General features: G+C 40.5%; 1 protein-coding gene across 2 annotated transcripts in view; it reads left to right on the forward strand.

Moving 5' to 3' along the window:
* csmd3b (CUB and Sushi multiple domains 3b) overlaps window positions 1–27,495 on the forward strand; it is a 291,556-nt gene that overhangs the window by 193,536 nt on the left and 70,525 nt on the right. For both annotated transcript variants that reach the window (XM_089023141.1, XM_089023140.1), the window contains exons 13-25: window positions 912–1,094; window positions 1,246–1,572; window positions 4,405–4,599; window positions 6,082–6,220; window positions 6,306–6,493; window positions 6,735–6,923; window positions 12,796–12,912; window positions 12,995–13,210; window positions 17,690–17,878; window positions 23,122–23,222; window positions 23,787–23,855; window positions 23,953–24,109; window positions 25,653–25,844. In XM_089023141.1, the coding sequence (XP_088879267.1) occupies window positions 912–1,094; window positions 1,246–1,572; window positions 4,405–4,599; window positions 6,082–6,220; window positions 6,306–6,493; window positions 6,735–6,923; window positions 12,796–12,912; window positions 12,995–13,210; window positions 17,690–17,878; window positions 23,122–23,222; window positions 23,787–23,855; window positions 23,953–24,109; window positions 25,653–25,844 (2,262 nt within the window). The remainder of the gene's footprint in view (window positions 1–911; window positions 1,095–1,245; window positions 1,573–4,404; window positions 4,600–6,081; window positions 6,221–6,305; window positions 6,494–6,734; window positions 6,924–12,795; window positions 12,913–12,994; window positions 13,211–17,689; window positions 17,879–23,121; window positions 23,223–23,786; window positions 23,856–23,952; window positions 24,110–25,652; window positions 25,845–27,495) is intronic.

Genomic DNA, 27,495 nt, shown 5'->3' on the forward strand with positions numbered 1-27,495 from the left:
GGGGAACCCATTAGAATGTTTAAATCCCCTCAAATATTACATATAGAGCACGCAGCAAATTAATGAATAACTCGTTTTCAAATCTGAAGTCAAGAATAATGACTTTTATTGTGGTTGACATCCAAAAATATGAAATTTTGGCTCAGATTTTAGCTATCATCATGGAATTTAACAAGTTTGATTTGCTTTCGCGGGCCGAAAAAAATGATGTGGCCGGCCGGATTTGGCCCGCGGGCCTTGACTTTGACACTTGTGACTTAGGACATCATCATCGAGTTGATGACGATGCCCTCAACTAGAAAACAAGACTTCATGAATATTCAGCGCGAGTCTTAAAACGTAAAATATAGCTATATGCGGTGGAATCTTTGTAAAATGCGCTCAATAGAAGTCATTTGAAGTGATTTTACAAATTATGGACGCAACTTGTCCGGAGGTGTCGGTTGTCCTTTAAAACTGACTTTGGATCGTAACCCACAACAGCTTGTAATGTCATTGGCCCAGACAATTGATTTGGGGGAGCAGCTATTGCAGGATATCAGAAATGAAAGAACAGGTTGATTAACTCATTCACTGGCAGACAATGTGCAAAAATGTGTCCTTTCCAGTCCCAGGGTTTTTGACACTTTCACTCAAATTGCAGGACCCACAGAATATTGAGTTTTAGGACTACATAAATGATTCAATGCAACGTAAGAAATCTTAGACTCTCTTCTTTCATCAGAAAAAAAAGAGTTAATTCCTAAGTTATATTGGTCTGGAGTTATCTGAGCTTGAAATGGGGGCGGATGTATAAAAACATAAATACTGCCCTCTCGTGCGAGGGAGAAACATTGCCAGAGGTCTGACCCGAGCTTTATCGGCAAAAATTGAATGAATTGCAGTGAATGAGATGTCAACCATCTGTACAGAAATAGACAAGGAGAGCTGCGGCGATCCCGGGACGCCTCTCTACGGAATAAGGGAAGGCGACAGCTTCCTGAATGGCGGCATCCTGCGCTTCGAGTGTCAGTTTGGCTTTGAGCTGATTGGAGAGAAAAGCATCTCCTGCCAGGACAACAACCAGTGGTCAGCCAACATCCCCATATGCATTTGTGAGTATTCCGCAAGTCTGATAACATTCAATCTGACCCGTCTCCACCGGGGACCAAATTGACCGGAGCAGATGATGACCGGCAATGATCGTGACCATGAATATTTCATGAGAATCCGCTTTTGTGTCTTCCCCGCCTCACCTCGGCAAAGTCCCCTGCATGTCCAACTTCACAGCTCCGTCTGGAACCGTCCTCTCGCCCGACTACCCGGAGGGCTACGGCAACAACATGAACTGCGTTTGGCTCATCCAGTCGGAGGCGGGATCTCGTATTCACTTGGCGTTCAATGACTTTGATTTGGAGGCGCCCTACGACGCGCTTACGGTCAAGGACGGCGAGACGGGGGACGCCGCCGTGGTCGGCAGGTTCTCGGGAGCCGAGAGCCCCTCGCATTTGACGTCCAATACCAACACGCTGAGGCTGGAGTTCCAAGCAGACCACTCCATGTCGGGCAGAGGCTTTAACATCACCTACAGTTGTATGACAATACTTTTTACTCTCTTCTCAAAGATGAAAGTCAAATTTTGGTTTTATAATAATAATAATAATAATAATAATAATAATAATAATACATTTCATTTATAAGCGCCTTTCAAAACTCTCAAGGTCACTTTACAGTCACAGGATAAGCTTTTCTGTGGGTGAGTAGTGGCAGCCAAACTCAACCCGGAAGTAACTCAAATAGATAGAAAGCTAGCCAACTTGCTAATAGATACAGCAATAATAATAATAATAATAATAATAATAATAATAATAATAATAATAATAATAATAATACATTTCATCTATAAGCGCCTTTCAAAACTTTCGAGGTCACTTTACAGTCACAGGATAAGCTTTTCTGTGGGTGAGTAGTGGCAGCCAAAGGCGCCAGCGTTCACTCAACCCGGAAGTAACTCAAATAGATAGAAAGCTAGCCAACTTGCTAATAGATACAGCAATAATAATAATAATAATAATAATAATAATAAAAATAATAATAATACATTTAATCTATAAGCGCCTTTCAAAACTCTCGAGGTCACTTTACAGTCACAGGATAAGCTTTTCTGTGGGTGAGTAGTGGCAGCCAAAGGCGCCAGCGTTCACTCAACCCGGAAGTAACTCAAATAGATAGAAAGCTAGCCAACTTGCTAATAGATACAGCAATAATAATAATAATAATAATAATAATAATAATAATAATAATAATAATAATAAGGGCGGCCCGGTAGTCGAGTGGTTAGCACACCGGCTTCACAGTGCAGAGGTCGCCGGTTCGCGTCCCGGTCTGGCCTCCCTGTGTGGAGTTTGCATGTTTCAAGTCAAGTCAAAGTCAAAGTCAGCTTTATTGTCAAATATGCTAATATGCATGACATACAGCACAGATGAAATTAATGTCCTCTCGGACCCAGCGTGCAAGACATGCAAGGCACTTATAACGTGGCTAAAAAAGACATACAATTGACAACAGACAATACATGTAATTTCTGTATGTAAAGTGAGGTAGTGTCGTATGGAAAGTGAGGTAGTGACGTATGTAAAGTGAGGTAGTGACATATGTAAAGTGAGGAAGTGACGTACATAAAGTGACATAATGTCGTGATTGCAAAAACAAACAACTAGAAAGGGTTGAAGTGAGGTCTTGTCTAATGAGAAATAACAAAAAAATAACAAAAAATAGAGTTCAGGATGATCGTACAGCATGTAGCGTGTACTCAGAGTTCTCCCCGGACCCGCGTGGGTTTTCTCCGGGTCCTCCGGTTTCCTCCCACACTCCAAAAACATGCATGGCAGGCAGATTGACCACTCCAAATTGTCCCTAGGTGTGAGTGTGAGAGTGACTGTTGTATGCCTTTGTGTGCCCTGTGATTGGCTGGCAACCAATTCAGGGTGTCCCCCGCCTCGTGCCCGAAGACAGCTGGGATAGGCTCCAGCAACCCCCGCGACCCTAATGAGGAATAAGCGGTACGGAAAATTAGATGAGATAATAATAATAATAATAATAATAATAATAATAATAATAATAATAATACATTTCATCTATAAGCGCCTTTCAAAACTCTTAAGGTGAATTTACAGTCATAGGATACTGTCGCTATTAGATAGCTACCTAGCCAGCTAGATAGCTAAATGATAGCTAGCTAGATAGCTAGCGAGCCAGCTAGAAAGCTAATAGATAGCAAATAGATAGTTAGGTAGGTAGCTAGCTAATAGATACAGTAATAATAATACAGTAAAGTCTCGTTATATCGATATCGGATATATCGATAGTCCCGGTTATATCGATATTTTTTCAGACTCCCTTGAATATCGATATAACGAGACTTTACTGTAATACGTTTTCGAACGACTTGGTTCTCGACCAAAGATTTCGGGGGTTTTATGCCTCGGTTTACAATGAAAAATGGGTCCTCGAACAAACTGAGCGCACCTGAATGCACCACTCGACAGCCCATCCTTATCCGTCACTGCCTTGTGTCGCATCTCATTGTGACTGACGCGTTATCCTTGTGTACAGTGGCGGACCGTCAGGGCCTACAAGGCCCAGTCTACTGGCCTTAAAATATCTGAATCACAGACTGATATGAATTCTATTTTGTCCATGAATTCTTATGAAATAATTCCAAATTGTCTTTCAGTTCCCTTTCTTTACTTTTACCCTGTTGCGCTGCTTCCAGACGTGTGTTTTCGTATTTAACCAATTACATTTCAGCCATCATTTGTTACCAGGGTCAGAAATTGACCTGCACGCCTTGACAATTATTTCTACAGACCCTGTCGCATCAAATGTGTAGTTAAAACCTTTGCTCAAATGATTCAGATTTCAAATTTTCAACCCAAGATGGGTACAAGGGCCTTCTTGAAGGCGCTGATCCACGTCAGAGTTTTCGCAAATTATGATTAGCAAACTATGATTAGCTAACAAAGCATTGTGTCACTAACAAAGCATTGTATCACTAGCCACGAGTTGACAAGAGTTTACTGGCCAGAGCTAGCACACTGTATTGGTAGCGAGGACCATATGCCCCCAAAAGCGGGCACGCTCTCGTGACTTTTATCAACGGCCAATTATCTTTGCCGGAGTCAAGCGAGTAGGCGTTTGAGCAAAATCCTAAAAAGGACGACGGCGACAATATGGAACAGACAGATTACAAGGGGACGTATTTTTCAAGGCCGATGCTTTCGAGTCCCCCGGCCGAATTTAATCAAAGTGGAGACGCCTGTAAAATATGACTTTTATACTATCTAATTACATTTCAATCCGCAGTCTAATAACGATGATGTCTCAATTCTCTCTGTGTCCCCCAATAACTTTTCACCCCTAAAGCTTTCGGCCACAACGAATGCCCGGACCCCGGCATTCCGATTAACGCCCGCCGCTTCGGAGACAGCTTCCAGCTGGGTAGCTCCATTTCCGTGGTGTGCGAAGATGGTTTTATCAAAACCCAAGGAACCGAGACCATCTCCTGCCAGCTGGAGAGAGGAAAGGTCATGTGGAGCGGGCCCATCCCCAAATGTGAAGGTAAAATGTTGACGACAAATTCCCTTTTTGTTCCGCGACTCGGTTGGGGGCAAAAAATTAACATTTATTTTTGGGGGACAAATATTACTTGTAATGGGATAAGAACTTGATGAATGTGCAAATTAGTGTCAGTCCCAGAGTTTTTGTCATTGCCATTCTAATTGCAGGACCCACAGAATATAGAGATTTAGGTCTACATAAACATTCAATGCAGTGTCAGAAACCTTAAACGTAGAGTTACAGTAAAGTCTCGTTATATCGATATTCAAGGGAGTCCGAAAAAATATCGATATAACCGGGACTATCGATATATCCGACCCTGTTTGCATGTAATTTTCTCCGTGCGTGCATAGAAATAGTATCGATATAACCGGGATTATCGATATATCCGATATCGATATAACGAGACTTTACTGTAATTCCGAAAGTATATGTATCACGGTTTGCGAGGTGGTGATGCTTGTGGATCCCAAATAAGCAGGCAGGAGGGAGCAGCAGGTTGTATTTGACAAATTGTATTAAAATAAAGTCAGCAGGAACAAAATCTAAAACATCAAAGTCATCCGAACAGAAAAGTACAAAGTATCAAAGAAAACCATTAGTAAAAATCTGCCAAGTTGAAACAAACCTTATAGGGTACATACAATGACCTGACATGGAATGGTCGTGCTGGGAGTCATTTTAACTGTCACTGATTGGAACGACCAACACCTGAGCAGCTGCAGGCGGGGCCGACAACGCCACCCGTTGGTCGCCAACCAGATCGTGACAGTATGGGTCTGAAGTTATCTGATCTTGAAATGGAGGGAGATGTACAAAATACAATGTAATACATACATGTTGGTTTACATAGCTCTTTAACAACAGCTGAAACCTGAACAAAGCGCTAAAATGGAAAAAAAAGAGAGATGCTCCCCCCTTGTGGAAGGGACAAAATATTGCCAGAGGTTTTACCAGCCCTTTATCGGCACCCAAACATGAAAAACAACAAAACTGGAACAAATTCGGGAATGGCGCTCGATGTCATATTTTCAATTCCCAAATAAATTTGTGAATGGCAGTGAATGTTAACTTCCTCGTTGAATATGAGCCAGTTTCTCTTTTACTAACAAAACTTTTTTTCTCACTTGCAAAACTAACCAAAAATTCAACAGTTTTGATTGAAGTCCGAAGGGCGATGCCGAGATATTTGCTATTAGGATTTGGGCTTTAGTCAGATTGGGTCGGTCCATCACGCGCCCCCCAACGCAATGACTGTGTTACGAAACAAAGCAACTCTGGCACCGTCCATCTGCTGCCTCGCTGACACTTGGGTGGGCGGGTAGTTCTGTTGAAATCCACGAGAGGCTGTGTGGAAATCTGTCCAGCGCCATAGGGATCGTAATGAGTTCGCCCCCACATCCCCCAGACCCTCGGTTGGCGTAATGCTAGCAGATGCTCTGACCTCCCAATTCATGGCCATTGTCCCTTCCCCTCCTCCAGCTCCCTGCGGTGGACACTATTCGGCTCCCAACGGAGTGATTCTATCTCCCGGTTGGCCCGGTTACTACAAGGATTCCCTTAGCTGCGAATGGGTGATCGAGTCAGAACCCGGACGATCCATCAAAGTCACCTTTGACAGGTAAAACACTGCTGTGAATGAGCACCATAGATGCTAATCTTCCTTGTCGATGGTTGTTGATGACACTCAAAATCATCTCCCGCAGATTCCAGACAGAACTGGGTTACGACTTCCTGGAGATCCACGACGGCCCCAACCTCCTGTCTCCGCTGGTCGGCTCCTTCAACGGCACCCAGGTGCCGCAGTTCCTATTCAGCAGCACCAACTTCCTCTACCTGCTTTTCACCACCGACAACAGCCGCTCCAACGCTGGATTCAAGATATTATATGAGAGTAAATACAAAAATTCTAACAAATGCGTGATGTTGATGAAGGCAGTCGGGGAAGCTGTGAACGTTGCAATAGTAAACCAAGACAAAGGCACGGAAAATCCTACTCGACCCTTCACACCCTGCCAACGACCTTTTCCAGCTACTGCCCTCAGGCAGATGATTCTGATTCAAAAGTCCTCAGCTGACCTCAAAGTGGCGGTTTGTAATCGGATCTGTAACCCAGCTCCCGTCCTTTCTTCCAGGCGTGACGGTGGACAGCTACTCGTGCCTGGACCCCGGCGTCCCCGTCAACGGGATCCGCTACGGACAAGACTTCTCCATCGGGTCCACGGTGTCATTCGGATGTGATTCCGGTTACAGGCTGAGCCACGAGGAGCCCCTGGTGTGCGAGAAGAACCACTGGTGGAGCCACGCTTTGCCCACTTGCGACGGTAACCAATATTCATGTGCTTTTTTGTTCATATTTTTTTTGCCTTATAAAATGAGTCACTTTTAAAGGACAACCGATACAATTTTTTTGTTTCCTAACTGACATCAGAAAAACATTTTATAGCATCCAAAATACCCAAAACACGCAGGATGAGATTTTTAGTCAAATGCAAAACAGCAATATAAATGACTTAAAGTGTCCCAAAACTGTCACAAACTGAGCTCAGAACTGGCTGAGATTCACAAAGCCCCGTCCGCTTGTTTGTGACGTCACGCCAGGATACTCCTTCACAAACTGCCTTGCTCCAGAATCAAAACAATGGCTTCAGCGGGTTCAGAAGACGCTTTCTTGTTACTCATCCAGTGATGAATATGATTCAAATACAGTAACGTCTCGTTATATCGATATTCAAGGGAGTCAGAAAAAATATCGATATAACCGGGACTATCGATATATCCGACCCTGTTTGCATGTAATTTTCTCCGTACGTGCATAGAAATAGTATCGATATAACCGGGACTATCGATATATCCGATATCGATATAACGAGACTTTACTGTAGTTCTGAAGAGGAAGGCATAAATGTTTGCAATTGATTAAAGAAGTCCTTCCGTATCAATTCGAGGCATCTGGACTCCAATGTAGCGCCCAGAAAATGCACAAGATGGCGCACAAGCTTCGTTGGAAATGGGGTGATTTGTCCGCTGGGAATTTGTGTAAACTTACACCTGTTATGACACACAACGATTCACCATCGCGTTGTTTATGTAGTTTTCCTTCTAATTTTGCGATCAACACGGTGTTTTCAGACGAAAAAAGTACCCAAAATGCATCGTTTGGGCGTTCCCTCCGCAACGTCACTTAGGGCTCGTCATCAACTAGAAAACAAGACTTCATGAATATTCAGCTCAGGTCTCAAAACGTAAAATATAGCTATGTGTGGTGGAATCTTTGTAAAATGCGCTCAGTAGAAGTCATTTGAAGTGATTTCACAAACCGGAGGTGTCGTTTGTCGTTTAAATCAATACAGTAAAGTCTCGTTATCTCGATATCGGTTATATCGATAGTACTGCTTATTACGATACTATTTCTATGAACTCAAGGAGAAAATTACATGCCCGCAGGATCGGATATATCGATAGTCCAGTTATATCGATATCTTTTCCGACTCCCGAGAATATCGATATAACGAGACTTTACTGTATATTCACACAGGTCCTCACTTGCATGCAATTTCAAGAGGAACAAAGCACATTTGTGTTGAGTCTGAAAAGATCGGTTTAAAAAATGGAAAATAGGGCAATTGTATCCTTTTCAATAATTATGTAAAGAATAGAAAACTCGAATTATTAGAAACATGTTACTGTTTTTTTCTGTTGTAATTAATAGAAATAATGCCTTGTTTGGAAAAATGTCTTTCAAGCTGGCGTGCACGTTCCCTGTGAGCTGACTTTGTCTTAACGTGATGCTAATGCGAAATGGAGTTTTTTTTCTTTTATTTATTTATTTATTTTCTTCAAAGAAAAGACAGTGAGGACAGACATCAGAACTGACAGCAGATATTGAAGCCCAACTGGTGGGAAAACAACAAAAAAAGAAAAAAAACACAAAGACAATGAGAACCCAAATTTCTTACCCAGCTCGGCATTCAATATTCAGTTTCCTCGCAGCCAAGTATAAATAAGTAACGTTGCAGTGCAATGTGGGCATGTGAGCGACTGTCAAAGCACAAGTGTCGGGTTTGTGCCTTTTTGTGCAACGAGGATAAATTCGCACGTCTTGCTACAACTTTGTGTTTTGAACTCACTCACTGGCAGACGATGTACAAAATTGTGTCCACTCCAATGCCAGGGTTTTTGTCATTGTCACTCGAATTCCAGGACCTGAAGAATATTGAGTTTTAGGATTACATAAACATTCAGTTCAGCGTAAGAAACCTTAATCTCTCTTCGTTCATCAGAAAAAAATAGTTAATTCCTAAGTGATATGGGTCTGCAGTTATCTGAGCTTGAAATGGGGGAAACTGTCCAAAAAGCCAATACAATACATGCATATTGATTGAGATTTTGCTTTAACGACAGCTGAAGCTATAACAAAGCTCTAACATGGGCAAAAGGCATATACTGTCCAGCAGGTCTGACCAGCACTTTATCCGCACCCCGTTAGAAACACCAAAACCCAAACAAATCCGGCAATTGTGCTCTACATCTAGCTTTTCAATTCTTGAATAAATTTGGGAATGGCAGTGAACGAGTTAAAATGTGGGCGCTGGAAGGGGGAAAGAAATTCAGAATGGCGTTCCACGTCATGCGTTTCAATTCCCGAATAAATTGGTGAATGAGTTAAGCAGCCAATGCTTTGCTCTATAATAATAATAATAATAATAATAATAATAATAATAATAATAATAATAATAATAATAATAATAATAATAGGGCGGCCCGGTAGTCGAGTGGTTAGCACACCGGCTTCACAGTGCAGAGGTCGCCGGTTCGCATCCCGGTCCGCCCTCCCTGTGTGGAGTTAGCATGTTCTCCCCGGACCCGCGTGGGTTTTCTCCGGGTCCTCCGGTTTCCTCCCACACTCCAAAAACATGCATGGCAGGCAGATTGACCACTCCAAATTGTCCCTAGGTGTGAGTGTGAGAGTGACTGTTGTATGTCTTTGTGTGCCCTGCGATTGGCTGGCAACCAATTCGGGGTGTCCCCCGCCTCGTGCCCGAAGACAGCTGAGATAGGCTCCAGCAACCCCCGCGACCCTAATGAGGAAGAAGCGGTACGGAAAATGAGATGAGAGAGTATAATAATATAATACATACCATTCAGGAATGAGTTGGACGGTGCTTCGGCTTTGTTGTCATCTAAACTCGTTTTCATTATCACGGGGCAGATATGATTCGGCTTTCTCTTCCCAAACCTCCGCAATAGTCTGTGACCCCTCCGCAAGGACCTCTTTTGAACCGCTACTTCCCGACCCGATGGCACAGCTCTGATGGCGGCCAAACCTCTCTGCCGGCATTGCAGTTTTCGAGGCTAATGGCATTTCCGCTGGGGCTTTATTGCGACGGCAATGATGAGGCGACTTTTCCGACTATAAGACGGAGCAAGCGGAGCGAGCCACAATGTGAGCCAGCGCTCCATATGCCGCATTAGTATGCATAATGTGAGCAACAGATCATTTTTACAAGGGCCCCCCTTTCGTTTCAACTCGCTAGCGCCACCGAATGTATAACGTGTGTAGCTGATTTGCTCGCTGGGGGTGGGGGGGGGGTCACCTCGGGGTCATTCTGCCTCGTAAAATGCACAAATAAAATTGCCTTGCCTTGAAATCTACATCAAAGCTTCATAAAATGGTTCGTAACCCGTAATGGCAGGTAACAATTACATTGCTATGGTACCGATTTGCCATGTCGCTACAGTTTTGTGTTTATTGTTCGATAAATCGGATATACGTTGCTTTGCCTGTAATAAACTTAAAGTTCACTCCTGAAATTACAAAAATACAGTGACACCTCAGTTTTTAACCATAATTCGTTCCAGAAACATGTTCGAAAACCGATTTGTTCAAAAACTGAAATGGCGTTTTCCATTATAATCAAGTTTTGAAAAGATTTTTTTAAAGCACTTGTTCACTATTTTACAGCATATACTGGATAACATTTTGCCAAGTAGTGCTTCTTTCCGCCGCTAACACCAACGTGAGGCACTGTGAGAGCTCTCTTCTCTCTCTCTCTTGGTCTCTCTCTCTCTCTCTCTCTCTCTCTCTCTCTCTCTCTCTCTCTCTCTCTCTCTCTCTTTCTCTCTCTTTCTCTCTATTTCTCTCCCTCTCTCCCTGTCTCTCTCTCTAACATGTGTAGTATTCTCTCCAGTTGTACATGTACATGTGTTTATAGAGCATATATTTTATTAAAATGTTATTTTTCATTACAAACCAATACATGTTACTTATACAAGCCTTATAATACGTATATAAACCTTAAACATACTTATATAAACCTTAAACATACTCCTTGAGAGTTTTGAAAGGCGCTTATAAATGAAATTTATTATTATTATTATTATTATTATTATTATTATTATTATTTTAGTGTTATTTTATTACTATTATTTTAATATATAATAAATTAAACAATAATGAAAAACTAATAATAAATTAAATGTATTATTATTATTATTATTATTATTATTATTATTATTATTATTCCAAACAAAATATAGCACTGAAGAAACTTACGACCAAATTCAATTTACAAACGGCTGTTCAGAACGTAATCTCATTCGTAAATTAGGGGAGCTTTTTCTGTACAAACCAATACATGTTACTTATACAAGCCTTAAAGATACTTACACAACATACTTATATAAGCCTTAAACATACATTCTATACAAAATATAGCACTGAAGTAACTTATGAACAAATTCAACTTATGAACGACCAGTTCGGGAACGTATCTGTACAGTGTACAGTGTCTGTACAGTGGTACCTCGGTTCTCGACCATAATTCATTCCAGGACCCTGTTCGAAATGCGATTTTTTTTCGAACACCGAAACCAGCTCTTGGCTCCTGTCACTTGCGAGTTACAGCTGAGAGTGGGGGGGCTGGGGGGGGGGAGACTGCCTCTCACGGCCTTTCTCCACCTGCTGTCAATTCTCTAATCATGGACACGGGGCATTTATACGGTTCGCTATCACCTCGCCAATGCCGGATGATTGACTCAACTCGCCACCGTCCCTGGACTCTTCCTTCGATACGCGGGTGTATCCGGTCCGAGGTATTTTCCCTGCGTCCCGTAAATTTATGTCATCTTCCGGGATTGCGTAATTTTGCACCCTTGTGTGCCATTTGCTTTTTGGCGTAGTAAGCGGGTCGGATCACCCCCTGCCTTCTTACTCGCTGTGTTGTCTTTTATTTGTGAATAAACATCCTGCTTGGGTAGTACGTCTCTGCCGGCTGCTTTGGGATCACAAACATTCCACTATGTTCTGACGAGTCAGCTGCCGTCACTCTCGCTCAGAACGTGACAGCTACGGATGACTCGGCTACAGGATGTTCTTTTCTCTTCAAATATCTATCCAATGACACTTGCTCTCACTCCCACAGCCACATCACTAGATTTCACAGCCTCCTTATTCTTTAATATCGTACTGATCGTAGATTTCACCATGCTGTATTCCCTAGCCAGATCAGACACTCGCACACCTACTTCATATTTTGCGATTATTTCTTTCTTAAATGCAATAGTTGTACGCACTACTTTTCTTTTGTCACTTTTCGCAGCACTTACTTTCTTTGGAGGCATGATTAGGGGCTAAAACTCTTCGTGACCTATCTTAAACGCTAGAGCAAAACGCAGCACGTCCGCAAGCGACAACAGTTGGTCACGGAGAGAGCGATACACCCGTACGCCGCTCAGCACCCCACCCTCGCGTACGCACTCACGCATCATATCACCGATTGGTGTTCGAACTACAAAGCAAGAATATCGCAAATATTTTGTTAGAACTCCGCTTTGTTCGAACTGTGAGAACCGAGGTACCACTGTACTTGTATGTGCCATCGTCTCCATGTCACTGTTTACCACTTTCCAGCACTTTTACTGTTTTTGAGCACCACGCCCCGAGTCAACACGCAACATATTTTTGCATGCATCACACCACTGGGAAACATTCAATGTCGCATTTTCAAGTTTCCATCTGTACTTTGATGTCCGTAATTAAAGTAAAGGCCTTGCCCCACTAGACGCCTGATCCCATTTGCAGTTGAGTCTATCAAACTCTTCCACCAATGAAAATGTGATGTACGCCAGCTGTTTGACCAAATAACTCTGTGACATCTCGTGCCTGTTTTCACCTCGGGTTTTGCATCTGTGCAGCTCTGTGCGGCGGTGACATCCGAGGCCCCTGGGGCACCATCTTGAGTCCTGGCTATCCAGACAGCTATCCGTCATCCCTCAATTGCACCTGGACCGTGGAAGTCAGTCACAGCAAAGGCAAGAGTGGCGATTTTGCATACGCCAGAATTGGTACGAGGTTGAGAACTTGACGCGTCCACTGTCTCTGTGTGTCGGACAGGCGTTCAGTTTCAGTTTAACACGTTCCACCTGGAGGACCAACATGACTACCTGCTGGTCACGGAGAACGGGAGTTTCCTGCAACCCTTGGCCCGCCTGACTGGCAATGAGTTGCCAGGCAACATCAACGCCGGTCTCTATGGCAACTTCAAAGCCCAATTGCGGTTCATCTCCGATTTCTCCATTTCCTACGAGGGCTTCAACATCACGTTTACCGGTAGGGTCTCTCAATATAGCCTTTTTGAAATGTATTATTATTATTATTATTATTATTATTATTATTATTATTATTATTATTATTATTATTAGCTATATATTACCTGTATAGCTAGCTAGATAGCTACTAGCTATATAGCTAGCTAGCAATCTCAATAGCTATATATTATCCTGTGCCTGTCAACTGACCTTGACAGATTGAAAGGCGCTTATAAATGTAATGTATTATTATTATTAGCTATCTATTACCTGTATAGCTAGCCAGCTAGCTATTCGCTGTATAGCTAGATAGCTATCTCAATAGTTAGCTATAAGCTAGCTATTAGTTATTCTGTGACTGTAAAGTCATCTTGAGAGTTTTGAAAGGTGCTTATAAATGAAATGTATTATTATTATTAGCTAACTATTGCCTGTATAGCTAGCTATCTTTTTGTTTATTTTAGTTACTTCCGGGTTGAGTGAACGCTGGCGCGCGTGGCTGCTGCTGCTCACCCACAGAAAAACTTATCCTGTGACTGTAAAGTGACCTTGAGTGTTTTGAAAGGTGCTTGTAAATCAAATGTATTATTATTATTATTATTATTATTATTATTATTATTATTATTATTATTATTATTATTATTATTATTATTATTGCACTTTTGCATTGGCTTGTCTCCCCCGTCGCCATCTTTCGGGGCGGTTGGAGATTTTAGGGCAATTTGTACCTTCTGCCATCTAGTCAAAGATCGTTTGATAATTTGTTATTCTAGGGCAAAGGTGTCAAACTCATTTTTTGTCACGGGCCACATTGTAGTTAACTCATTCACTGCCAGGCAATGTGCAAAAATGTGTCCTTTCCAGTGCCAGGGTTTTTGTCATTTTCACTCAAATTGCAGGACCCAAAGAATATTGAGTTTTAGGACAACATAAACATTCAATTCAGCGTTAGAAACCTTAGACTACCTACTACTACTACTAAAATAGTTAATTCCTATGTTATACATGTCTGGAGTTATCTGAGATTGAAATAAGGTGAAAAAAAGCAGGGCTGTGAAAATGATGCCCATTTCAGGCGCAAAAAAAGCACAATCGCCCCAGAGTTCTCCAACGATGACCGTCAAAAACAGTGCTGACATTTGACATTCCTCACATTCAAAAACAGTGCTGCAAAGTCCAGTTTTTTTTTATAAATTAAAAGTTACAGGACTTTAGTTATTTTCAAGAAAAAAAAATGTAGAAATGAGTCAACATGATACCGTTGAATGGCCCACAGCAGCCATTAGACTTGAGATTTTCTTTTTTTTATGATAGTGCGCAGTTATCGAAAACTAAAAATACATCTCGTCGCCGCAACACAGCTGCATATCCTGCCGTTGCAAGTTCGTGTTGGCGGCAAAGCGTCATTTTTAGACAAATATAGGTCTGACTCAGAGTGCCTGCGAGCAACTTATATCTCATAAGAGACGCCGGTGCGATATGGAAAACCAAATGTGTTCAAAGTTTGGCTCGGGGTAGTGTAGGGGAAAAAATGGTGGTGAGGGTCCGCAGGCTGCATTAAAATGAACAAGAAAACAAACGGCTGATTTGTAGTTTCTGGTCAGATGACTTAAAGTATCTGACTTAAAGTAACGTGATCCAAATGGAGTCTCTAATTAGTTCCAAAGAACTGTTGTTGTTATTTTAATAATAATAATAATAATGTTCTGTTGGTAATGCAAGAGATAATAATAATAATAATAATAATAATAATAATAATAATAATAATAATAATAATATTCACTCAACCCGGAAGTAACTCAGATAGATGCTAGCTAGCAAACAGACAGCTAATAGATAGCTAAGTAACTCAGATACCTAACAGATAGCTAGCTAGGCCTTCACTTAACCCGGAAGTAACTCAGTTAGAAAGCTAGATAGCTAGCAAGTAGACAGCTAATAGATAGCTAAGTAACTTAGATAGAAAGCTAACTAGCTAATAGATAGCTAACCGATAGCTAGCTAGGCCTTCACTCAACCCAGAAGTAACTCAGATAAAAAAGCTAGCTAGCTAATAAATAGCTAATAGATAGCTAATGTTGCCCAGACTTGACGCCCTCATCTCCGTTTTTCCACAATTTACTTTCTTTGAACCTGCCCGTTTGTCAAAATCTCAGTTTTTTCTTAATCCAAAAAGCTACAGACATTTATTGTTAAATCTCAAACCCAAATGGTTGACAGAAGCAGGATCCATCAATCCATTTACTGAGAGCGTTTGTACTCATTACGATCGTAGGTGAACTGGAGCCAATCCCAGCTCACTTTGGAAACGTGGTGGGCGACGACACCTTTAACTGGTCGTCAGCTAATTGCAGAAAATGTGATCCAAATGGAGTCTCTAATTAGTTCCAGAGTGAATTCTCATGGCAAAATTTGACTACGGCGCGAATGAATGATGTGGTTTAGTGTTTGGAAAATCAACGCGTGTTAACACAACCTACAAATAATAATAATAATAATAAAAAATAATTTTTTTTTGCATGTTTTGCTTTTTGGAACACATCTATTTTTGTTTTGCATAAATCTCTGCTTTGAATGTTCTTTGTTGTTGTTATATTTAATAATAATAATAATTATTATAATAATAATAATAATAATAATAATTATTATTATTATTATTATTATTATTATTATTATTATTATTATTATTATTATTATTATTATTATTATTATTGTTGTTGTTGTTGTTGTTGTTGTTATTATTATTATTAATACTTTATTGTCATTATTATTATTATTATTATTATTATTATTATACATTTATTTTATAAGCCCCTTTCAAAACTCAAGGTCACTTTACAGTCACTAGATAAGTTTTTTTTCTATGGGTGAGCAGCGGCAGCCACACGCGCCAGCGTTCACTCAATCCAGAAAACCTTAAATACAGTAAAGTCTCGTTATATCGATATTCTCGGGAGTTAGAAAAAAATGTCGATATAACCGTACTGTCGATATATCCGTCCTGCGCCGAACTGCATTAACAAAAGCCGCCAAAAGAGGGCATCCAAGCGCCATATAAGAAACGGAGCTGGCCATGAGCTTGCCATTTTGTGCCTCTTTTTTTGGAGGGGGTGAGAGATGTTCCCCGAATGTTACCTCAAAATGGCACATATAATTCTTTAATCGATTGCAAACATGTATGCTTTCCTCTTCAGAACTACAGTGTATTTGAATCATATTCATAACTGGATGTGTAACAAGAAAGCATATTATCCGAATCTGAAGCCATTGTTTGGATTCACAAGCAATGCAAGACGTCTTGGCGTGAAGTCATTTTTATTGGTGTTTTGCATTTGAATAAAAAGTGACATTGGTTGTCCTTTAATACACAGTATGGAATGTATGGTAATATTCAAAATCACGCTTCAGCAGACAAAACAAGAAACATTGTTGCAAAAAACGATTGCATTCATATACAGTACAGTGGGCATGTACATAAAACAACAGGGAAACTGCAACGCTTACATCTTACTGTATTATGTATGCAGTTTAAAAAAGTCATCAGTCTTCTTCTGCTTCCCATTTTTACCTTTTAACATAAACACTTCAATCTCGTCTGCTACACACGAGCTAGCGTCTGAAAATGAAAATGGCTCTGCTACACGGGAGCTGGTCACGTAACAAACTCACGTGACCAAGTCACGTGACAAACCAAGTCGACCAATGGCGAGGCCAATGGCGCGACCGATGGCGCGTATCGATATAAACAGCAAAATGGCCGGCGGGAGATGAAAAAGAGCACTGGAGTAACCGGATTATCGTAAAAACCACGAATCGTACTAAACGGAACTAATTTTACATAAAAAGACTCTAAATGTGCACGGGAAATGAATATAGTGTCGTAATAAGCAGTATTATCAATATAAACGATATCGATATAACGAGACTATACTGTATATAGAAAGCCAGCCAGACAGCCAATAGATAGCTAATAGATAGCTATCAGCTCTCCATCCATTTGAGCTATTCTGCTCGATAATATCTGAGCCATCCAGCTAGCCAATAGCTAGCCAGCCAGATAGCTAATAGCTTCTAGCTAGATAGCCAGCCAGATAGCTCATAGACAGCAAATAGATAGCTAGCTAGGTAGCCACCTAGAAAGTCATCATCACCATGCAGCCAAGACAAATGGGCCGGGACAGTTTTGCTGTCTTAAATAAAAGTACATTTTTTTTACCTTTCACCTGTAGCCTTAAAACACGCAATAATCAAGAAGGACATAAAATCAAACCGTTTACCCACCTTCACCTTTTACATAATTATAAACTTTTAAAATATTTCTTCTCACTCCAAAACTGTCAAAAAAATGAGAAACCATCACATATCACTTTGACTCTGGCGTGTACAGTTCTCTCATTAAAAAGCAAAGCATGTTCGCTTCACTAACTCTTCAAGACACATTTATATTTTAGCCTCGATGAGGCTTTAAAACTCAGGTTTTATTCCGACTTTTTCCCCACAGAGTACACGCTGGAGCCATGCGAGGATCCCGGGACGCCGCGCTTCGGTCGGAGGAACGGTTACAACTTTGGCATCGGTGACACGTTGTCGTTCTCTTGCGATATGGGCTACCGCCTGGAGGGGGCGCCGGAGCTGATCTGCCTGGGGGGTGGCCGAAGGATGTGGAGCGCACCTCTGCCCAGATGTGTCGGTATGTGCGCGCATGTCACAGTTTGACAGTTTGATTCATACAAGACATGAATTGATTCACTGCCAGACGATGTGCAAAAATGTGTCCACTCCAGTGCCAGGGTTTTTGTCATTCATGCTGTCATTCACTGAGCGTAAGAAGCTTGAGACTCTCTTCTTTCACCAGAAAAAAATGTTAATTCCTAAGTTATGTGGATCTAGAGTTATCTGAGCTTGAAATGGGGGCGGCTAAGGAAAATACGATACATACATATTGATTTATATAGCGCTTTAACAATAGCGAAACCTGGAACAAATCGCTAACATGAACAAGAGGCAAATGCTGCCCTCTTGTGATTGTGAAAAACATTGCCAGGAAAAGAAAAAACAAAACCCGAACAAATTCGGGAATGGCGCTCCACGTCATGCTTTTCTATTCCCGAATAAATTTAACCATAAACCATAAATTTTTAACCATAAAAGAATGGTTTAACGAATGAGTTAATAAAATACATTTTCAATCAAATCAAATACAGTAAAGTCTCGTTATAGCGATATCGGATATATCGATAGTCCCGGTTATATCGATACTATTTCTATGCACGCACGGAGAAAATTACATGCAAACAGGGTCGGATATATCGATAGTCCCGGTTATATCGATATTTTTTCGAACTCCCTTGAATATCGATATAACGAGACTTTACTGTATTTTGATGGCAAATCGTCATTCATTGCAAACGAGCCGCGTAATTTGGTTTTTCGATAATTTGCCTCCGCTTAACCACCACGCTCCTATTTAGCGTGATGATAGTTTTAAGCACATTAGCATTAGTCTAAACGCGCTGCGCATTGGCGCAAGGGCTTGCTCGATTTGATTGAACTGATTCAGCGGTGCGATCTTTTTTTTTTTTGGCCACAAGTATGCGCTAAGTTGTGCAAGCGCAGCGTTTAGTGGAAAATCGGAAAAAAAAAAGAACAATGATGCGACTTACCATTTGCGGGAGGCGGCAGACCGTTTACTGGCGCTTCGTTTGGCCTTGGGCAGATGGTGGAGGCAAGCAAAACATGCAGCTTTAATGGGCTCCAACAAAAAAAAAGTGAGTTTGCGGGGTATCGGGTTGGGACTTTTGACTTTGTGAAGGCAGTAGTCGTCTTTACATCACGCCACATTTATTTTAATGAAGTAAGAGTCCCGTCTCAACTGATCTTCTGGACGGAATCCAATGTGCACGCCTCCGCAGCGCCTGTTTGCTTTTTTTTTTTTTTTTTGGCTGGATTCCGCAACAACCTTGGGACCCAATCAGCAAGATGTCTATTCGTAGGGATTACGGAGCGTGTTCTCGGAGCAAACACTGCGGATGTTGGCTGTAGATCAGTGAAGATACGCTGGCAAACGCGCACACTCAGAAAGCTGACTTGGAGATGAAGCTAGGGGGAAAAAAAAATAAATAAATCACTCACCGAGGGATCAGGGTAATGGGAATTTGTGCTTACACATACCAAGCACCTGTAATGTCTGTGTGAAAGTGATAGAAGATTAACTCATTCACTGCCAGACATGTGTAAAAGATGTATCCACTCCAGTGCCAGGGTTTTTGACATTGTCACTCAAATTACAGGACCCACAGAATATTGAGTTTTAGGATGACATAAACATTCAATTCAGCATAAGAAACCTTAGACTCTCTTCTTTCATCAGAAAAAAGTTAATTCCTAATGTATATGGGTCTGGAGTTATCTGAGCTTGAAATAGGGGCGGCTGTAAAAAATACAACACAATACATACATCATGATTTATAGAGAGCTTTAACAACAGCTGACATTGGAACAAAGCGCTAACATGTAAAAAAGGGCAATGCTGCCCTTTTATGGAAGGGAAAAATCAAGGCCAGAGGTGTGGCCAGCGCTTTATCGGCAACCCAGCAAGAAAAAAATGAAACCCGAACTAATTCAGGAATGGCGTTCTACGTCATATTTTCATTTCCTGAATAAATTTGTCAATGGCAATGAATGCGTTAAAAACGCGAAAAACCATGCTGGACCCACAGAATATTGAGTTTTAGGAGTACATAAACATTCAATGCAGCGTAAGAAATCTTAGACTCTCTTCTTTCATCAAAAAATAGATAATTAATATATTGGTCTGGAGTTATCTGAGATTGAAATGGGGGCAGCTGTACAAAAGGCAAATGCTGCCCCCTCGTGGGAGGGGGTAAAAAATTACCAGAGGTCTGACTAGCAACAAAACCCAAAAGCCAAACAAATTCGGGAATGGCGCTCCAGGTCATGCTTTTCAATTCCAGAATAAATTCATAAATTGGGAATTGAAAATATGGCATTCCCAAATTTGTTTTTCCATGCTTGGGTGCCGATAAAGCGCTGGCCATGGCCTCTGGCAATGTTTTATTTCTTTTCCACAAGGGGGCAGCATTTCCATTATTTCCATGTTTGTGCTTTGTTCCAGCTGTTGTTAAAGCGCGATATCAACCAATATGTATCAATTGCATTGTATTTCGGACAGCGGCCCTCATTTCTAGCCCATATAACTCCAGGCCGATATAATGTAGGAATTAACTCTTTTTTTCTGATGAAAGAAGATAATCTAATATTTCTAACACTTTACTGAATTTGTATGTAGTCCTTATTTTCAGAAAACAGCAAAATCCTTCCCTTAACGGTAATGGTGGGGAGAGGTTCGATTTGGATCATTTGTACAATAGACTGCTTAGGCAACATGATGATGAGGTGATACCAGGGCAAATTGGGCAATCAGGCCAGTCGTCAGTCAGGACAATCAGTGGAGCCGCAGGGATTAGTCCTCTGCTCCCCACAATGTGAGAGCAGGGACCAATCATAGCAGAGTCCGGCACCGCCACGTCTGGACAGGAGGGATATATATATAGGGCCGAAACTACCAGTGAGACTTTAGTTTTCTGACGAAGCTTCTTGGGTGAGAAGTGAAACGTCCGAGACCTTCAAAGAAGTACAGATGACGGCTGAAGAAACCTTTTCATCGGTAGTTCTAAAACTCTTATATATTAATCTGAATATTATTTCAGTCCTGGAATTGAAGTAACAATGGCAAAAACCCTGGTACTGGAGTGGACACTTTTTTGCATGACAGTGAATGAGTTGAAAAAAATACACCATAAGATACTAGATAATCAATTGGTGAATATGCAAGTGATAAAATTCATGAAATGACTGGTTAAAAAACGCATGAAATGGTGGTCACCAAAAAAAAAAAGACGAAACTCAAGCGTAATTTTGGAGCGTGTCAGATTGTAGCGATGGATCATGCAAAGTGAGGGCCTTGCGTGCCAGTTTTCGCCCCGCCGTACTGCATATGCGTCGCTATATTTAGTTCCCGTTGCATAGCTTGCGCGGTGTTAAGTCAAATCATCACACCTCCATTGTAGCGCTGCTAACGATTAGCTTTTTGTTGCTGCTCAGCATTTTATTGAGCATTTCGTCAATGGACCCGATAACATCCACAGTCGTTATTATTTCGTTTTGGATGTTGCGTTTATTTTGCGAAAGATAAGAAATCGACGTGTTTCTGCCTTGGTTGCTCCCAAGTAGGTCAAGCAGAGAGAAGTGGTGTCTTTTTATACTGCATTTAAAGTTTCACTGGCTCCTTCTTTCATCACTATTGTTCCTTGCAATTCTCCACACGTTATCTTCCATTTAGCATGGAAAAGGGGGGTGGATAAATGGGTTAGAAAATGGGAAGGAGAGACAAAAAGTGTGAGTGATTGAAGTAGGTGATGGTAAAATCGTATTGTACATGAAGAGTCGAGATGAAGGAGCGAGAGGTAATTTGCGCAATGGAAAGCCGCAACAATGTGATTTATTGACGCCATGACAGTCATAATACGACTATTACAACAGCAGCGACAAAGAAAGGCGGGGTTTGGGGAGCGCTCTCCGCGAGATGGTGTATTCACATGGGACACGCTGATACAGGTTGCAGAGTGGGTTCCCACTCGAGTGCGGAATCTGGAGGTAATTTACTCAGCGGAATTGCACTGCTGTCTCATTTTCTCACAATGGAGGGAGAAGATTGCTGACAACACAGCACTTAAGCCCGGTTATTAAATTAGCCATTCACAAATGCACATTAGGGTTGTTCAACCGTTTAGGTGCGGGGAGGGGGTAGTGGGGGTGATCAGCGTTTTCTTGGAAAAGGACAATGGATTGAACAATCAGCTCGTGGAGGGCGTGTTGAGGGTGGGTCATAATTCGTAAATATTTTGGTGGCCATCGTGGTTTTTCTATGGCACCGTTCAAATGTGTTAACCTTAAAAATTAATAAAGTAAAAAAAGTCAGCTTTATTGTCAAATACTATGCTAATATGCATGACATACAGGACAGATGAAATAATAATAGTAATACTACTACTACTACTACTACTACTACTACAAATAATAATAATTGCTATTGTAATATTAATTATTATTATTATTATTATTATTATTATTATTATTATTATTATTGTTATTAGTAGTAGTAGTAGTAGTAGTAGTATTATGTTGTTGTTATAATTATTATTGTTGTTGTTATAATTCTAATAATAATAATAATAATAATAATAATTATTATTAGGAGTAGTGGTAATAGTAATACTAATAGTAATAGTAATAGTAATAGTAATAGTAATAGTAAAAGTATTACCATTATTATTATGATTATTATGACTATTATTATTATGTATTTATTATTATTATGTACAAAATATTGAATATATTACATATTATTATTATTATTATTATTATTATTATTATTATTATTGAATATATTATTATTATTATTATTATTATTATTATTATTATTATTATATATTATTATATATATATATATATATATATATTATTATTACTACTACTACTACTACTACTACTATTACTACTACTAATAATAATAATACTACTAATTATTATCATTTTAAAGTAGTAGTAGTAGTAGTAGTAGTAGACTGTTACTACTACTAGTAGTTGTAGTAAAAGTATTACCATTATTATTATTATTATTATTATTATTATTATTATTATTATTATTATTATTATTATTATTATAAATTCAATATATAAGCACCTTTCAAAATTCTCAAGTACACATTGAGACAAAAGTAGTTATTTGCCAACTTTCAGCAAAGACATTCCGGCATAAATTCATTTGATTTCATTAATTTCATTAAAGCACAAGTCTGCTCATGTTAATTTATGAATTGATACCCAATTATTATTACTTTTCCCCCATAGCTGAGTGTGGTTCCTCCGTCATGAACAATGAAGGCATCCTGCTCTCGCCCAACTACCCATTGAACTATGACAACAACCATGAGTGCATCTACAGCATCCAGGTAAATAGCGGCTGGCTACTTGATGAAATGAAAACAAGTCACTAAAAAGGACAACAGAGCTTTCATAAAACCACACATGCATGACAATACAATACATTACAAAACATATTGATTTATATAGCACTTAACAACGGCTGAAGCTGGAATAAAGCGCTTCACAAAACTGTTCACATCAAGTAAAATAATAAACACAAAACATGAATGCCTTTTCGGCAGCACAGTTTTTGATTGGGAGGAATGTCGGCGCCATTTGACTGTCGATGGTGGTGAAAAATGATGCTCATTACAGGCACAAAAAAAAAATATCACAAGAACCCTTAATTAGCATTGTAGCTTTGTGCATAGAGAGAAGAATGTACAATAAAATGAATGTACCATAGAATTAACATATCCAGGACACATATCATAAGGAATGCTATTTTTTTACTTGCATTTGTCTGCCTGGCATAAGTAGGTTGCCATTTTATTAGCATTAGCTTTGGAGCTAGCTTCTTCTGCCCTACTGTATATCCCCCATGGAGTTTAGCATTCGCCTGTGACATTGAGGTCTGTGCAACTAAACAGGTTCAGGCTGGGAAAGGCATCAACATTTCTGCCCGGACTTTTCACCTGGCCCAGGGGGACATACTCAAAGTATGTACTCCATCTCGTATCATATCTCAAAAAAATAATTAAATAAACGCACACGTCATCTGTCCTGACCTTTTCATCTGCCTTTGTCGAAAATCAGATTCACGACGGCAAGGACAACACGGCCCATGTCCTGGGAGCCTTCACCGGCACGTCCATGCTGGGCCTGACTCTCATCTCCACTTCCAATCACCTGTGGCTGGAATTTTACAGTGACCCAGAAGCCACGGGGGAAGGATTCAAATTGGTCTACTCCAGTGAGTTCGCCGCCCTTATCCTTTCATATCCGTCGCTACCCGCCGCATCTCTCGGAGGAATCACGTCACGATAGTTTAGCTAGGTCGCGCAGCCTCAGAAATTGATGGACGTCGACCGCGTTTGCCACATGGACGGCAGTGGCGGTTCTCGTGGTGAAGAATGACCCATAGTGGAGACATCTTGGGGCTAAAGGATGTATGTTTTACTGTGGAAGTAAAATTTCATTAATGATCTAAAATGTTCAATTACATGTGAAATGGATGGTATTTTACTGTATATTACGGTGTATAAGGCGCACCTCCAATGAATGGTGTATTTCCAAACATTTCCCATATAGAAGGCGCACCTGTCTCTCTCTCTCTCTTTCTCTGCCTGTCTCACATGTGTATATATATATATATATATATATATATATATATATATATATATATATATATATATATATATATATATATATATATATATATATATATATATATATATATGAATCAGAATCACAATCATCTTTATTGCCAAGTATGTAGAACACACAAGGAATTTGTTTCCGGTAGAACACGCTACACTAGTATCGTTGTCAAAAAAAACTGCTAAGTGGCACTATACAGTTCCATTTTGGCTACTGTTGAAAGAGTTCAAAGAGTTAATGGCTTGGGGGAAGAAGCTGTTTAAATGTCTGCTGGATTTGGTGCGCATGGATCGGTAGCGCCTGCCTGAGGGGAGTAGCTGGAAAAGGTGGTGAGCAGGGTGCGGCGGGTCCAGTAGGATTTTCCGCGCCCTAGTTTGGATTCTTGCAGACTGAGTCGCGTAGGATCGCAAAAAACAAATGAAAATGACAAAACCAGGAACAATACTAGGGAGCATGTCACCGAGGCTGCCATCCGCGGCGCCATCTTGGATTCAACCTTCAATAAATGAAAAACGTTTTTCAAATATAAGACACACCACATTATAAGGTGCGACAGTAAAGGTTGGGGTTACGCACTACAGTATTTGCGAGACCTGTTGTGGCTCAATATGACTTCATATATAAGGCGTATCTGCGTATAAGGCAGAAAGAAAGAAAATGGAGGCTTTTGGGTGCACCTTATCCACAGGAAAATACATTAGTTTGAACTCTATATTGAGGTAGATGCAACCGTTCCGCAATGTGTTGCATATACCAGACATTTATTTGTTCTAACACATTTGCCCACCAAAATGATATTGTCTCCCCAATGCAATGTATCTTCGGGGGCGACGCCGTAGACGGAGACTTGGGTCTCGCCAGGATAAAGACTATTTATGTATATAACTCTTCATTTCCTGTTCTTGAAATGGTCGCGAGTGAATCAACAGGAATTTTGTTGGTATTACCATGGAAACAGCGCCGACAGACTCGAGGACGTCGAATGAAAAATGTGGTCGAGATACTCGTGCATCACTGCCCTGTTTATTAAATACGGATGAGAACTCCCAATACCATCGCGAAGAAAGTTAGCCTGAATACAGCAGTTTTTTTTTCCTGCTGAACCCCCCCCCCCTCCCCCTGTGTCTCCTTTCCAGGTTTTGAGTTGTCTCACTGCGAGGACCCGGGCGTGCCGCAGTTTGGCTTTAAGGTCAACGACCAAGGACATTTCTCCGGCAGCAGCATCACGTACCGTTGTGAGCCCGGCTACACGCTGCACGGGGCTACTACGGTCAAGTGCATGACGGGCGAGAGGAGAGCCTGGGATAACCCGCTTCCTTCCTGTATCGGTACGTTACCGTGGCGACCGATCGACGCAACTTTTTATCTGCAAGACTGATGGATTTTTTTGATTTGCGGCATTTTTTTTGTTTGTTTTGTTTTCACTTTCTACTTCTTCATGCTGAATGGAATCAGTGCCATCGAGACCTAATGCGTGGAATTGGTACTAAGCTTACTTTTATTTACCGATAGCCTTGCGGTTTTCCCAGGATATTATCATCCACTCTAATAAAAGAAAACGATTCATACCAGAGATCTTATCAACCTTTTTTTCCTCAAGTCGATCTATTTGTTTCTTTGCAATTTTTTTTCCCTTCCCATCCTGTGATAAAGCAAATACAATGTGATAAAATAATGGTTTTATTTATCTCTCTTTAAGCCGAATTGTTTCTTCAGTTAGTCTGACTCGGGGAACAAACACATTTTAATCATTACCAGTAGAGCCTTTGGGCATTTTGACAAAATAAATAAATACATAAATAGATAAATAAATAACATAAAATAAAACGATGCAACCTCATTGAATGTGAATTACATCCAAGCAGCGTGAAGCTTTCAAGGTTGTGGCGGTTGCCGTTGTTGAATTCAAGGCTTTTCTTTTGAAATACAGTGAGACCTCAACTTACAAACTTAATTGGTTCCCAGACAGAGTGTGTAAGGCGAAAAGTGTGTATCTCAAAAAAAACATTCCCATAGGAAACCATTAAAATGGGAATAATCCGTTCCCGGGTTTCCATAAAATATACTTTTCAACTAAATAAGCCTTAAAACTAAACACAACATACCTTATTCTATGTATAATAAATGTGATATTGTATTGTCATGAAAGAAATACACTGCATTGTATCATAAAGTCACTTTATTTACATTTGTGATGGTCATTTATGGCTTGATGGAATGGCTTTGGAGGTTGAAGGTCAAAGGGAATTGCTGTTTGGAAAGGGAGGCGCATTACATGAGGACTGTGATTAAAGAAATAAACTGTGCTGTAAAATAAAGTTTTATTTACCTTTTTGATGGTCGTTGATGGCTTATGGAAGGAGAGTCACCTTCCATAAGGACTGTTGGTAACTTAACCTCTGGTGCTGTTCGGTCGTGTGCTTCCGCCGAAGATCACTCCGCCAGCCGTGGTGGGTGTGTATTATGAAAATAGTGCTTATTATAAGGTTTAATTTTCATAAATTTGATGTTTTTAACACGAAAAGTTTGTAAGTTAAGGTGTTTGTAAGTTGAGGTCTCACTGTATGCTATTAAAACATAATGGCCTATTTTAATCCCCCCCCCTCCAACGGCCTGAATGGCGATGCCAACAAGAAAACATTCATGCGCCGTAGAGTAAAAAAAACAGTTTGCATGCTGATTTTTGCAAGTTGGCGAAAAGGATGAGCCTATAGTTAACATGCTATCATTAGCCAGCTAGCATTCAGCACAAAGCAATTGAGCATCCATTGTGAGACTGTCCCACGTAAATCTGCTTCAATTCCAAGCCGCGACAGTTTCACATACGCTCTGCGCTGATGTTCCTTTCTTCTCATCTTATCAATCAAACTTATCAATAATATTTTTTTTAATCCCATTCATTTTTTGTACTTTATTATTGATCTGCAATCTTTGTTCCGCATTCACCCACCTTTTATGACAATTTCCAGCGCTTGGGTG

Source organism: Hippocampus bargibanti, linkage group LG20, assembly GCF_051943395.1.
Source record: "Hippocampus bargibanti isolate YZ-2025 linkage group LG20, ASM5194339v1, whole genome shotgun sequence".
In the NCBI taxonomy this organism is placed as follows: Eukaryota; Metazoa; Chordata; class Actinopteri; order Syngnathiformes; family Syngnathidae; genus Hippocampus; species Hippocampus bargibanti.